At 34.4% G+C, this 14587-nt stretch overlaps 3 protein-coding genes and 1 long non-coding RNA gene across 10 annotated transcripts in view; 3 read left to right on the top strand and 1 right to left on the bottom strand.

Moving 5' to 3' along the window:
- The first annotated feature begins 6 nt into the window (after positions 1 to 6).
- On the top strand, positions 7 to 6635 carry LOC139775695 (cytochrome P450 4C1-like). 6 transcript variants are annotated; one of them, XM_071711928.1, is made up of 13 exons: positions 7 to 220; positions 736 to 772; positions 1632 to 1702; positions 1882 to 2058; positions 2224 to 2333; positions 3059 to 3149; positions 3630 to 3824; positions 4409 to 4475; positions 4621 to 4747; positions 4876 to 4957; positions 5050 to 5162; positions 5263 to 5500; positions 5831 to 6635. In XM_071711928.1, the coding sequence occupies exons 4-13, from the start codon at positions 1899 to 1901 to the stop codon at positions 6169 to 6171; spliced, it is 1524 nt and encodes a 507-aa protein (XP_071568029.1). In that variant the 5' UTR covers positions 7 to 220; positions 736 to 772; positions 1632 to 1702; positions 1882 to 1898; the 3' UTR covers positions 6172 to 6635. The 6 variants fall into 6 exon arrangements, with proteins under 6 accessions (XP_071568029.1, XP_071568025.1, XP_071568027.1 ...); XM_071711924.1 differs by having other exon boundaries at positions 643 to 772; XM_071711926.1 differs by having other exon boundaries at positions 7 to 498; positions 643 to 772.
- A 1394-nt stretch (positions 6636 to 8029) lies between these two features.
- The window catches only part of LOC139775706 (uncharacterized), a 127216-nt gene continuing 120658 nt past the window's right edge, over positions 8030 to 14587 (top strand). Inside the window, exon 1 of the long non-coding RNA XR_011718906.1 lies at positions 8030 to 8266. This is a non-coding gene — a long non-coding RNA (uncharacterized lncRNA). The remainder of the gene's footprint in view (positions 8267 to 14587) is intronic.
- Positions 8685 to 10323, top strand: LOC139775703 (peptide deformylase, mitochondrial). The gene is made up of 3 exons (XM_071711942.1): positions 8685 to 9067; positions 9644 to 10021; positions 10131 to 10323. Exons 1-3 carry the CDS (start codon positions 8834 to 8836, stop codon positions 10248 to 10250), a joined length of 732 nt encoding a protein of 243 aa, XP_071568043.1. The 5' UTR covers positions 8685 to 8833; the 3' UTR covers positions 10251 to 10323.
- LOC139775697 (tachykinin-like peptides receptor 99D) overlaps positions 10756 to 14587 on the bottom strand; it is a 74378-nt gene continuing 70546 nt past the window's right edge. The window contains exons 6-7 of one of the 2 annotated variants that reach the window (XM_071711931.1): positions 14383 to 14528; positions 10756 to 13161 (exon numbers count right to left, since the gene is read on the bottom strand). In XM_071711931.1, the coding sequence (XP_071568032.1) occupies positions 13040 to 13161; positions 14383 to 14528 (268 nt within the window). In that variant the 3' untranslated portion in view covers positions 10756 to 13039. Of the gene's footprint in view, positions 13162 to 13354; positions 14529 to 14587 lie in introns of those variants that run through there. The other variant, XM_071711930.1, reaches the window with a different exon arrangement.

Raw genomic sequence — 14587 nt, 5'->3', positions numbered from 1 at the left:
TTTGTTTTGCCTTTGTTCTATCTCGTCGCTTATAAAAACACCTTTCACGTCGACACTTTTTCAAAACGTCAGAGAAACTGCAGAACTCGAACGAAATACAGTATTCGGTTTGATTATCCAATTGTCGCACGAGTATTTATCGTTACAGTGTCGAATAACGCGAGGTATAGAAGCTCAAGATGCACTGAGAAACCCATTTGGCTGGAATAATCAAATTTTGGTAGACACACCATAAATTATTTGTTTCTATATGAGCAAACAAACACTTTTGTTGGAAGAACAAAATAATTTTGTACGAAGAATATGTACGTGTGGAACCAAATAATTTGTTCAAAGAACAAAAGATCCAATTCGGCTACAACCTAATACGCGGACTACTTGTTTGAACGAACAAAGTAAATTATTGTGTTATACGGAGAAAAATAATTTGTTTCGCTACGAATTATCTACGAATCGCAACTACAACAATAATTTTTGTTTCGGACAACACGAATTTAGGTAATATTTGTTAAAGGAACAAAATACTTTCCAACAAAAGAAGTTGGTTTCTCTAAACAACCTAATCATTTGCAGAAATCAATTAATTTAATATAACGAAACAAAATTGCCAACAAAAAAATTTTGGTTCTGTCAACTAATTAGGTCTCTCAATGTACGGATTTCGCATTCTTATTGCACGATCGAATCTTGAATTGAGGTGAGAAGCAGCAGATTCTGTAATCTTCCCTATTGCAGGAATTATAGACGTATTATTCTTCCGACGTGACGGACGGTAAGTACTAAAAGTTCATATTTTCTAATAATAAGAATTATAAGTTATTAAAACATCAATTCTGGTAAATTAAATAAAATAAACAATTATTGTGGTTGTTTAAACCAACTTCAGACGATTTATAATTTGAATCACAATTCAAGAGAGAATTTTATGTATAAAAAAATTTATGTGTTACGTAATACGAAAAATTAAAATCACAGTGATTATAAAAATGTCGAAACTAAATCTGTTCTATAGATAATAGATTATTAACTGTATACCACAACTATTAGCTCAAAATTTGATGAGATTATCAGTTTTGCTTCTCATTCTTTCTAAAGAACAAAATAAATCGCAATGTTTAAAGTGTGATCTCTCTTTAAACACATGCTATAACTAAATTCAAGATGCATTAAATTAAATTTAGGAAAATATTATTTTGTATGAAAAGAGTGATGTTTCTTTGTCCGATTTGGCAAAAAGCTTTAAAAATATATTATATTTTTCTAACTCAAAATTGAACTGATAAGTATGGCAATGTAAATGTTCCAAGCGTCATAATTAATTTTACTATAAAATCAGCTATTTGAATCTGTAAGTGCGATGTTTAGTGTTTGTATCGCGTGTTAGTCAGTCATTAAATTTGAAATCTAATAAACAACGTATATTTCAATTTTTTAGTATTAAAAAAGATTATTATACATATATATGTCAAATAGCAAATATTTTTGGAAATTTCAATAAAATACAGCAATAAAATATAATAATAAAAAATTTGTTTCTGAATTATTTGATTTATAAATCTACTAGTACATGTTGCTAAAAATTGCATTGATATAATCGATATAAATTCTTTACTGATCGTTTTTGTTGACAGCTTTTCTGTTGGCAAATATTATTGCAACGGAATGTATTCCTGATATGTTATCGATTTTATCGCAATCAAAAGTATCTATGCATAGATGAAAGATATTTTTACTTAGTACTAAGACTACGTTAACGGCGAAAGCATTGCCAGTGCCATTTTTTTCGGTGTGATATGAATATAATTCCGTTTTAATATTTAATAACAAATTTAATAACTTACAAGTTTACTTAGTAATTTAAAATATTTGATGTGTTTGCAGATACGACTGTTAGGAGAATGGATTTTATCTTTTTGGCACTATGCATTGTTGTTTTGATTTTCGCGTTTTTTATGCATCAGCAGTATACTGTTCGACAGAAATTTAAAAACTTTCCCCAAATCGACGCATATCCTGTCGTTGGTGTGGCGATTAAGTTAGCGAGGCTGTCGCAATATGGTAAAGAACTTTATGTATAAAATTTTATCATAATCTTTTTACAAGTGTTATTCGTATATTCTTACACGGTTTAAAGTAAAAAGTTTACTATTAAAATTTATATAATAATTAATTTTTTGGTATTAATAAATTACTAATGTAATAATTAATAACTCTAATTACTAGGGCGCATGAAATACTTAATATCAAGTATGGAGAAGTGTAAAGAAGAAATATTTATACAATGGCTTGTAAGCAAGCCTATGATTAATGTGTATAAGCCAGAACATTTAGAGGTAAACAATAAAATCAATTTGCTAAAATATCATCTGTTATTATCTGCGATAATTAATGTATTATATATAAGTGTTGAGTATTATAAAGTTGAGTATTATAAAGATTGTCGTGAATATCCTGATGAAATTATCTTTTTATATAATAGTATAAAGAATTCTCGACCATTCGCATAATGTTGAGCATTCTAAGCGTGCATTTATAAATTTATTTTTAGTGATATCTCAATGTAATAATAGAGATTAGAAAGATAAAATAGATTGTTGTAGCAAGATCTTTTTATCGCTACTATTGTGTATTCAATGCGTAATCAAATCTCGTTATTATACAATCAATTATTCGGTATATTGTAAATATATTTGTCTTGTTAGTGAGGAAACAATGGAAAATGTTAAATATTTCGCCGTATAAATTTGTTTGAAAAAATTTAAATTTTTTTCTGAAATACGATAGTTTATCTTTACCAAATCTGATTTATTATCAAGAAAAATTGTCACAGCGAAATGAAGATTTATTTGTTATAACAAAATAAATTTAAAAAATTAATAATTAATTGACAGATTCAGCAAAACTGCTTTTGATAAATAGAATTAGTCGTTATATATCAATAAATCTACATAACTGACTAAATTCGTTGCAATAGCATTAAGTACCTTATGTCAGTAAAAAATATGTTGTATATTTTCTTCGAATATTGTTGGATTATATCTTTTACCAATATTTACAGCAAATTTTTCCTAGCACCGTAAATATCACAAAAGGAGAAGAGTATGATATGTATAGACCTTGGTTGGGCAACGGACTTCTGATCTCTACAGGTAAAGACGCAACAAAATCATCACATACCTCCTTTTTTATGCATTTCAAGTTTTATTAAAAATAAATTGCAGCTTATTTGCTATACTTTACATGTTTGGTCACTTACGGTTAGATAAGCTGCGTAAAAAGACAAAACAAGTTTTATCACAGATATATGTGCCTCAACACAATTAAGAAATAATATATTTTAGAACATATGTGTCTATCTAAATATTATTTAGATTTATGACTCTATTGATTTACATATATTGATTATTCACGTTGTTTGCCACAACATTGTGCAAACAAGTTTCTTGTGAAACGGTTTTCTTATTTACTTTACTAATTATCGAGTACTGATATACTGGAAAAATAAGAGATTGCTCTATCACTTTAAAAATTAAAGCGATAACATTGTATCTTTTTACCTAACTTTGTAGCTGCCTTTGTCTTTTGCGATTTTTACAACATAATTATATCACATTTCAATGCTGTTTTAGGTAAACAGTGGTTCCACGATAGAAAACTTATTGGGCCAACGTTCCATTTTAGTATATTAGATCAATTTGCTGTGGTTCTGTCTGAAAAAGCAGAGATCTTAATAAAGTGTCTGGAAAGAGAGATAGAAAAATATTCAGGGAAAGCCGTTGATGTTTTCCCTCTTATTGTCAATGCTGCTCTCGATATTATCTGTGGTAATGTATATTTTCAATTACAATATACAATATACATATAATTACAATATTTTTTGCGAAAAAAACGTTTATTAACACATATATTTTACGCTGCAGCTAATTTTATCAATTATTTTATGAAGAGTAAGAAAGAAAAATTATAAATTAGTAAAAATATTAATTTAAATTTATCGATATTAATTTTGTTGAATCTGCAAATTATTTCGCTACAATAGTAAAAATTTGTATGTTATTCTTATTGTGTCACCAAAGCAATAATAATAAAATGCCAAGAACACCTTTAGTATGCATGTTGCATAAGACGTCGTAAAGATATCTTTAAGACACCTTTAAATCTAAAAGACATTTTAAAGACGTCTTATGCAACATGCATGCTATCTGAGAAGAAATTATTTTATATCGGCAGTAAATTTGTGTTCTTACCAACAAATTTATTTAGCAAGATTTTTCTATTTTACCAATAAAACAAAGATCTTGTAGTAATATTGTTGTACTATTTACAAGTAATAAGTATTGAGTTTAATTTTAGCTTTATAAGTGTTGTGATAAAAGAGTCATTAATAATATCAATTGTTATCTTGTAGAAACGGCAATGGGTGTGAATATACGTGCTCAAGAAACCGTAACGAAATATTCATCAGCAGTACACAAGTCAGTTTCCAAAAATCTTCTACTGCTATATTATTAGTGAAACAGTTAAAAGTTTATTACTTAATAATGTTAAGAATTACCGGTGGGCTTCAATCATTAATTACATATGTAATGTACGTGAATTATATGTTAATTAAATTTTCAGAGCCCTCACGTTAATAACTAATCGAATACTTACACCGTGGTATTGGTCTGATTGGTTGTACTATTCTCTGCCTGTAGGAAAGGGATTTAAATCAGCAATTGATATAATGCATGACTTCACGAAAGGGGTATGTTGCAAAAACCCTAACAATGTGTATTTAGAAGATTAAAATAGTGTCAGAGAGTTTCACTAAATTTTTTATATTATTCCGTTAAAAAATTTTTTACATTTACGACAAACATCGATAAATTCTAGGTGATAAATAAGAAAAAGGCTGAACGACAATCACAAAATGGCTACACAGAACACGAAAATGAGGACAATGAATTAGATATAGGTGTGATTGTAAATTATAATTATACATTATATATTATGCATATTTCTGCTAGCATTTAAATATTTTTTATGTAAGGAAATTTGCTACATCAGGTAAGCGGAAGAGGAAAGCGTTCCTGGATCTGTTGTTAGACCAGAATGCGATAGACGACACTCCCATGACCGATGATAAGTTGTTAGCGCAAGTCGACACGTTCATGTTTGGGGTAAAATGTTCGAAATCAACATCTTCCGATTTTCTTATTATAAATTTTTCTCTTATTAGCTCTATCTATTATAATTACTCTCCATGTAAATGATGAATAGGGACATGACACAACAGCGGTTGCGATGACTTGGACACTTTTTCTTTTGGGTAATAATCTCGAACACCAGGAAAAAGTTCACGAAGAACTCGATGAGGTTTTCGGAGATTCAGATACGCCAGCCAGTGTAAAGGAGCTGTCGCAATTGAAGTATCTCGAAAGAGTCATAAAAGAGACACTCCGATTATTTCCAAGTGCACCTTTAATCACGAGAAAACTAACGGAAGATGTAAAATTAGGTAGGACGTAACTTTATATACCAATTGAATAAAGAATTTTGAGGAATTTACTAATATGTAAAGTCATTTACAAGGCAGTTGAAATGTAACAATGCGAGAAATGTTTTTGGAGGAATATATTTTTTAAGGATTAGTATTTAAAAAATATTTTTATTACTTATTAAAAACTAAACAAATAAAAATTAAAGCAATTTATCTAAATATCAATTTCTTAATATTAAAAGTCGGTCTAATTTTTAGATCATATAAACTGTATATTTACAAAGATAGTCAATGTAACGTTTTATATGCAAATGCAGTCTATATATTGATTTATTTCTTCTATTTTAGATAATTATACACTTCCGAAAGGTGTCTCGGTCACATTGGCAATCCTATTAGCACACCGAAACCCAAAGGTTTGGCCGGATCCAATGAAGTTTGATCCGGACCGCTTCCTTCCAGAAAACTCAAAGCATAGGAATCCGTATGCCTACGTTCCGTTCAGCGCTGGACCGAGAAACTGTATAGGCCAGAGATTCGCTCTACTCGAAGAGAAAATCATATTGGCTGCTATTCTGAGAAAGTGGAGGGTGAAGAGTGTGAAAACGTTCGACACGATTGAGTACGGCGGTGTTATCATTTTGCGACCATGCGAGGAAGTACTCATACATTTCACGCCGAAGAAATAAACAGTACGCCAGCAAATATATACTTATTTATAATGCGATTTTACTTTTTTCGATTACCTACAAAATTTAAATTTTTTTTTCATTATGTGGTATGTAATATATACCTATACATATATATAATGCATATGTTCTTACATATGGGAATAATATTACGAAAATCAAATGGTGGTAGTAATAGCACATATTAACGCAATCACACTTTTATTAGCGTAATGCGTCATTATTATTGTATCTGGGATTTCGTTTTGGAGTATCTTATGCTAACAAAATATAGCTTTCACGATAATAAGTGTTATTCAGTCAAAACCATCTGGAATATAAAAATAAACATTGCGTGCGAAGCTGATTTGTATAATTTACGCCAATGATTATAATGCGCTGAATCAATCACTTACGTTTGAATTTTCAATCGTTGCGTGTGTCTGTTTTATCAGTGTAAATAAATACGCAATATTAATTGTTTATTTCTATTGTATTGTTCAATTTACGATAATAAACTTTATTCAAAAAAAATTTATTCGAAAAAATGCAACGATTTAATTATACTATTCGTTCTAGGTTTTTCGAAATTCTTGATTGCAAATATCAAAGTGATATTCATCGAAAGATTTAAAGAAATATCGCGATAAGTAAAAAAAAAAGTTTTTACTGTAAATTAAAAATTATTTAATCCGAGCGCGGTATTTCCGAAGCGCCAAGGTTTGGCAGTAAAGGATCGTTAAATCGATGTGAACTTAGCGACTAGTACGAGAATGCGGAGCGTCAGGCGTTACTTTGTCCGAGATTTGTATCCGAGATTTTCGCTCGAATCACGATGCATCCGCGGTTCCGGCAACTTTTATCTTGGCCAAGAACGCGGAATGAGCTTCCAACATCGCGAACCGAAAGCGCTGAGGGTAATTTCAATCAATTTCAGTTAACTCTCTTAATCGGCGACTTACTCGTCATATGACGCTACCATGCATCGTTCATATGAATAGAGTCACTAATTTTTTCTTGTCTATATACATATGGAAAAGGAGACAACAAAATTATATATAGTCAGAAATTTTGTCACAAATAATTCTACTATAGTTGTATTATAACTTCGTTAACGTAGACAGAATTATTAATTCGTTGTTACTCGACATGTGAAAAAAGAAATTAGATCAGAAACAGCGAAGTTTGTAGACAGATACTCTGCATGCCGTGAGCAATTCTGTCGGTCGAATTAATCAACGATCAACACGTTATCACAGCCAGAATTTTAATTTTCTGTTGTTCGACATGAAAATAAGAATAGAACAATATAGCTTTAAATGCTCTAATTTTATCAGTTGTGCCCGTTCTAGACTGGAGGATGATCCTACTCGCGGCTCATCCTAGTGAGTAGTGTAGACGGGTAAAAATCATGGATAGTCAATGATTTTTATCCGTCTACACTACTCGCACTAGGATGAGCCGCGAGTAGGATCATCCTCCAGTCTAGAACGGGCATTGCGGAATCGCTGATCAAGTTTCGAGTGAAGTCTCATATATGTCCATTTCTATCGATGTAGATTTCATCTTTAATCTCGGTTTGACTTACTTTTTACCTTTTTCTAATTCTTAGAACACGAAAGAGGTAAAAAGTAAGTTAAACCGAGATTAAGATTAATCTACGTTGATAGAAATGGACATTAGTCAAAGTCGCCCCGAGCAGGCAAAGCGAGTCGTGAGTCGTGACGATACCTCGAGAACCGTGATGTCACATCGATAGATTTTGAATCGCCGCGGCCGGTTGAATCGCGCGCGGAGTGCGTCTCGCGAAATGGCGCTCGAGCCGTTCTGCGCGTGCGCGATACTGAAAGTCCGAAAGTGAATCTCGCGCGCGAAGGACTAAGGACTGCCGGCGCGGCGCGGCGGTGTGTCGCGGATGGTCGCGGAGGATGTTCGCCGTACGTGTCGCGGACTCCGACATAGGTATCGTGTATTGTGTCTCGGCATCGGGTGATCCGTTTTCGCGTGTGGAAAATCAATCGTCCTCGCGCATCCCGAGGTTGGTTTTTCGTCGAGTTGCAGCGAGGGCGAGGGTGACGCCGGCAACGGGTGTGCGGATCGTCGTCGATCACTGCAGGTACGCGCATGTTGCATTTCTGATTTCGAATGGAAAAACGCATTAAAATTTGCACGTTTCGAGAAATACGTGCCGCTGCGCGCGGCCGAGAGAGTGTTATTTAAGATTAGACATATATAATTCCGAATTTTGGAAGTTGCCGGGAGCCAAAGTCACGGCGGTGAATATTTAATATACATTTTACGATTTATACGTTATCGATCTTCGTAATCGTTTATACGACTTATGCGCATAGAATTCTGCTCTTTGATCATTTCCGGGTCTCTGGGAGATCCATTTCATAATCGCGAAAATTTATATTTGAATTTAATAATATCTCGTCGGATGGCGTGAAGGTGAAGTAGCTGTATGCTCTTTATCGCTATGTTATCGGACGAGTTTCTGCCGGCATCGGGAGGTAAAGAAACTTCGTTCGGCGCTGTATGCCTCCGGCCTCCGCGGGTATCTCGTCGTCGTCAGGTCGGGAAGTCGGGAAACGTAAGAACAGAAATGTCAGTGGTAAGTGGTGGATAACCTCAATTCCGAGGTTTTTTAAGTGCAACAGCGATATCCGAGCGCGTGGATACGATGTTTCGAGCGCGTTATCTCGCGAACGTTGCCTCGCGTGCCGTTGCCGTCAGAAGAAACGGCGCGCGATTCATAAGCTTTCTGAAAATGAAGGATACGGTTCAGCGAGTGTTGGGCATGAACTCCAACGAGTCAATACCGTACACACACATTTGCCAAGTTGGTGATCCTGTCCTGCGCGCTCGCGCCATAAAGATAGAACCGGAAGTTGTGAGGATGGCAGACTTTCAACAGGTACTTATCGTCGCAAATTTTCAAGTGTCTCGCTCCTGAATTTTTCAATATGGAAAGAGATAAATTAACAAGCTGCTCTGAAAGAGAAAGCTTTAATTTGGCAAAATGCTTGCAAAAACACAAAGTTATTTGGAAAATGTCATGATAAGCGAGAAAATCTGTAATAAACATACAGAAGAAAAGAAAATCTGTAATTTTTAAGGATAATCGTACGATAAAGTTGTTGCATGGAGAAACATTGTGTGAATAGAAAATAAAAGAAGAAAAATTAATAACACGTATTATTACTATTTAAATTGTTACTAATAACGTGTATTAAAATAAATGATTATATGTTCGACAATTATACCGTTTTTTGGTGTAACTATAAAGTATAGCGATTGTAAATTATAAAAATATTTTTTTAAAAAGCAACGCAAGAATTTTTTTCACATTGATGAATTTTTAATCAACTTTATCACGTATTTTTTTCATTGCGTGTTGCGGATTATGGACAGTTTCCTATTACTCTAAATAAAAAATATTACGATCCGAGCACGCAAAAAAAATGGTATAGCATTGCTGTTAATTATTCAGGTAATTACTCGTTTGATGAATGTTATGCGGACATATAAAATGTACAGTCTATCTGGGCCACAAATCGGACTCCCGTGGCAAATATTCGCCATCGATTGCACGGAGAAGAGCATGAGGGGGATCGAGGAGTCTGTTAGGAAGGCTCAGGAAATGAGTGTCGTCCCGATGACGATTTTTATCAACCCCGAATTAAAAGTTATAGACTATACACCTATCACTTTTTACGAGAAATGCGAGAGCATTCGGGGATATACCGCTGCTGTGCCGAGAGCCTACGAGGTGGAAATCACGGCATTGAACGCTTCCGCTGAGCAGTTCACGTGGCGAGCACGTGGATGGTCGGCTAGAATAGCGCAACACGAATACGACCACTTACAAGTAAGAGTTAAACGAAAAGGGAAATCTCTGTGGCGTCAGAATTCGAAAACTAAGTAGAATAAGAATTTATTTACGTATAGAAATTAATCTTTGTTTTTCTATTTCTCAGGGAAGTCTGTACATAGAGAAAATGGATGTAAAAACATTTCATTTCACGGCTTGGGAAAAAATTAATAAACACAAAGGCAAAGTGCGCTTGAGTTATTGGCCGAGTCAGTGGTGGTTATAATATCTGCGATACGCATACGAATTAATGATATTTATATTGACTGAAATAAATGTATACGGTTTTCACATTAAAATTGAAGCGTGCTTATTCACACTTTCTCCCACGATATAATCTATATAACGTGCGTGGAATTGATATTCCGAGCATTTCATTTAATCGTTATTAATGTCATTTTAAACGTTAGCTGTTATTTCTCTTATCATATCACATTTCTTTTTTGTAGATAAATTTTTAAATGGATAGATTTTAGACTGTAACATATACTCTTTATTTACAGAACATATAGTAATTATATTTTTGTAGACGTCTCTCTTGATCACATTCTTCGATGAACTGATTATTTTATCTTTTTCTTGAATATGCATTTAAGGAAGATAAATGTATATCTAATATAATGTAAAATAACGCCGATAATAGAAATTATTTTAAGAATAGAAATCGTTTGTCTCTTAGTTTTCTCTTTCTTTCAACGGGCGACCTTTGTGACATTAATTTGAAGTTCAGCTACATAAAAAATAGGATGTTTTATTTACGCATTTTCCAGAGTACAATTATAGTATACTATCAAATATACGGTCACAGGTACGCGAAAATATGTGGTACCGAATGAACGAAGAGAATAAGTATTCCATTCGTATGAATTCGTATTCCGCTTTTTGCGTGATTCCGTGGAGTTTACACCTCCTTGCGTTACATTCAGTCGCTATCTTACTAGCGCAGCCTTAAATATCGTTTAATCACCTTACATTCTATCACGTTACTTATGTTTTTAATGGTCTCTGATATGATAACAAATATATATTATATTAATGTACATACAGCTATAATTCTTTCATTATATGTGCTTTGATTGCGTTTCTCGATAATAAGAAAAAATAATTCTCTAATTATTTCAAATACTCAGAAATATGTGAATAATATGTCGATCTGCAAAATTTTCTCTCCTTCTCTTTCTGATTGTTTACGTTTCTGAGAAAAATTGTAAACAAAATTTTTGCCCGCTTGTTTTTATTTAGAACGAGCTTCACCTAGATAGAGATTCCAACAGCTAGAACGGCTGGTACAAAAAGCGAGTTATAAATTCAAAAAAGTTATAAATATCACAACAGTTGTGGTATGAAAATTTTTTCGGTATCGATAGTATCCTGTTTATTATTTCGTGTCCGCCATTTATATACACAGAGCTGCTTTGGACCATTCAAAAAATGAAGTGCGTTCGTGGTACTTCCTGGTACGCAACTTTTTCAGCTGCGCCGGTTATTATTCAGAAATAATCCCATGACTTTAAATATTTCCCTAATTATGTACTTTTATTACGTTATTATGTGATGTGTATTATGTACACCTAAATCGTATCTTAAAAAGCGTTTGTTTTCCCAGAGTATTTCTTGCTCCGACAACATCTGAAAGTCTAAAAGGAACATGAGTTATAAAGTCTGCGTTCGTTTATTCCCGTTGGGAGCTATTGGGAAAATAAAATGTATAATACACGTAACGTATATTATAGATTTTATTTTCCCAATAGCTCCCAATGTGAATAAACGAACGCAGGCAAAGACATTACACACACATTTTGAGTTCATTAACGCTGTTTCGCTTATCTTCTGGTTAGACTGAATAAATATGTGGCCACGTCAAAAGAAAGCGCACTAAAACGAATCTCCTCTAAAATAGCATGCGCAATAGTAGATAAGAGGAAATTATAATCTTTTAATATCAAAATATAATTTTTATCTTTAAACTTGCTGAAAATCTAAGGTCGATATTGATAGCTTTAAATATGAAATTGCGCATTTTATTATTAAGTTCATTTCATGAAAGAATGAAGTAATCGAACTTTCACAAATAAAAGATAACATAGCAATAAGCTTGGATTTACTGCAGATTATCTAAGTGTTCACAACCACATCTAGTGCGCGTTTAATGTATTCACATATAATTTACAATCTTTAATTTATTAACAAAAAGCTTGCAGTTGTCTGTGTGAAGATACATATAACTCTATATATACACGTATATAAAGTTTTATATATGTATATCTTTACGTATATATATACATATGAAATTTTATATCTTTTATTTTACTTAGCATAAAATATATGTGAATTTTATTTTTTAATTCTTAGGCTTATTGATTGAAGAAATATCTTATTTTTAAACAAGAGCCCCTTAGTCTCGAAAGAGTTTCCTCTTCGGTAGAGTTATTATACATACGTTAGGAACACGACAATTAATGCGATGATGTTACGCGTTACCAACCATTATTCCTTAGATTAAACATTTTTCTAACACCGATTAATCGCGAATCTTGATGCGTCCATTTTTTTTTGCAAAACACCGCGTATTAATACTACGAAGAAGATAGATGTAATAGATACAATTTCTTTGGTCCGTTGATTTTTTAAAATAACTATAAATGAGATACGCCGATAGAGATAATTCAGTGATAGTAAACATAATTACTCTTTTAAATTACATTACGTGTAATGTAATAACACAGATATCTCTTCGCGATTAACGTTGCGCGTGACTAGAGAGAGAAACTCGATTAAAGTTCTCGAAACATAGTAATTGCATCTTTGGCCTGTTATACAAGGACTAGCTTGACAGCCGGAGGGAATCGCTCCTTCCCAGGATGCTGCAAACGCTGTAGGTGCGATCGAGCCGATCGCGAAGCTGGTCGATCGGCGAAAAGCGCCGACATTAAAGGGGGACTAGATATTTTCATATCCAGATATTTTTCATATCCAGGTGTGTACTCGTTGTTGCTGAGAGTTTTCCTCCTCCTGTCAGGACACGTGTCCTCTGGTCTGCGAGGTCCTCCATTTTTTGCCATGATCGCGGTGATGTGCCAACAGCCGGTCGTTTCCGCTTCTCACTGATTGCAGGTGCAGCGGTATTCGCACCGTGCCTATCGAATTAGAAATAGGGCTTGTTTTGCATCGATACATCGATTGCTACGTATCGTGCTATATCCAATTATACTACGGTGATTAACAGCGCCGTTCCGTGCCGCTGAGTTTAATCGTATGCGTACGTTCGGGTGTAATTCGTGCGAGTTATCGAATTCGTTGTCGCGTATCAAAAATCAAACGAGGTTCTAAAAGGATGAATGTTACGTTTTTATTGCGTGCAATCATCATTTTAAAATCAACATGTGTAAAAACTTAACCTGTGACGTAACTAAAGTGAGGTATATGCGTATTTAATTGAAATTCAACGGGATGGAAATGCTTTATGAAAAAAATAAATTCGATGAACTTTCGTGAGAATATAATCGGAGAAGATGATATTAATATTTATAATAATAACGGAACAACAAAACATCTACGCAATTAAAATGCTGTGGGAAACAATGCTGAAATTATATTTACTGGATGTTTCTCTCTTGACACATCTTGTTACATCAAGAATTAATCCTTTCAACAGTGAATTAATAAAGAATTCTGGAAAGGTTTTGTATTCGTTAAAGAGAATTTATTCATCTTTAGATTTCAAATCAAAGGTTTAATTCTTGATCTTGCAAAGTGGATATTTCCCCCGAGTTAACGAACAACAAACATGCAATCATAGTTTATTTTCCGCGTTTGTTTCGCGTTTATTACTTTCCGCTTGGGCTGCTGTATTGTGATCGATACGAAATCACGGGGTGTGAAGCGAACGGCTCGCACTACACATTTAACGCTAAATATATTCGATTCTCACCTCGCATCGAATCTTCGTATGTATGCGCAAACAATTTTTGTATCGAACGACGATTTTACGTCCGTGTTACGGTTCCGTGTGTTGTATAAATAGTTAAACGCGCGTCGCGAACGCTCACGCGCGAAGGATCACGAGCCGGTATCTTCGATCCGCCAAATCGAGTACATACTCGGGTGCTCGGGGGGAGGAAAGGGGTAAAATGTAAAGCTTTGCTCGGAATTTCGCGATGATCAGTGCGAGGTGCAATTCCTGGCCGCGACAACATTGCCGCGATCGACATCGGCGAGGACGTCGGGGACCAAGTGGCGCAAATCTATGGATGATGTTCGCGCGTCCCCCTCGGCTGCGTCCTCGAGATGAGAGTCTGACTCGCTCCTAGGCGTTGTGGAGCCGGTGGTGCAAGTGTGCTCCGAGAAGGTGCACGTACCATTCCGCGATATTCTGGTGTGCATGTCCGGGCTACCGGTGCAGCTGTATCTGGACGTCACGGCCTCCGAACGCGATAGAGACGGCTCCGCCGTCACCCGCACCAACGGACACCAGAAGAAGAACTGGGCGAAGCCACGCCGGAATCTGCGACGCACAAAGCACGTTGGAGATCGATGGAGCATAATATCGCGAGAGAAATGAGC

Source organism: Temnothorax nylanderi, unplaced genomic scaffold (assembly GCF_030848795.1).
Source record: "Temnothorax nylanderi isolate EJ_2023f unplaced genomic scaffold, tnyl_v1.0 TNYL_tig0102_pilon, whole genome shotgun sequence".
In the NCBI taxonomy this organism is placed as follows: Eukaryota; Metazoa; Arthropoda; class Insecta; order Hymenoptera; family Formicidae; genus Temnothorax; species Temnothorax nylanderi.
Note: the sequence above shows the minus strand (reverse complement) of the source record. Positions and strands in the feature narration are given on the sequence as shown.

Coding starts and splice junctions, on each gene's coding strand:
- LOC139775695 (XM_071711929.1), top strand. CDS start 1,899: ATGGATTTTATCTTTTTGGCACTATGCATTGTTGTTTTGATTTTCGCG. Junction 2,334..3,058: donor ATAAGCCAGAACATTTAGAG/GTAAACAATAAA, acceptor CAATATTTACAG/CAAATTTTTCCTAGCACCGT. Junction 3,150..3,629: donor CGGACTTCTGATCTCTACAG/GTAAAGACGCAA, acceptor ATGCTGTTTTAG/GTAAACAGTGGTTCCACGAT.
- LOC139775703 (XM_071711942.1), top strand. CDS start 8,834: ATGTTTCGAGCGCGTTATCTCGCGAACGTTGCCTCGCGTGCCGTTGCC. Junction 9,068..9,643: donor GGATGGCAGACTTTCAACAG/GTACTTATCGTC, acceptor TTAATTATTCAG/GTAATTACTCGTTTGATGAA. Junction 10,022..10,130: donor ACGAATACGACCACTTACAA/GTAAGAGTTAAA, acceptor TCTATTTCTCAG/GGAAGTCTGTACATAGAGAA.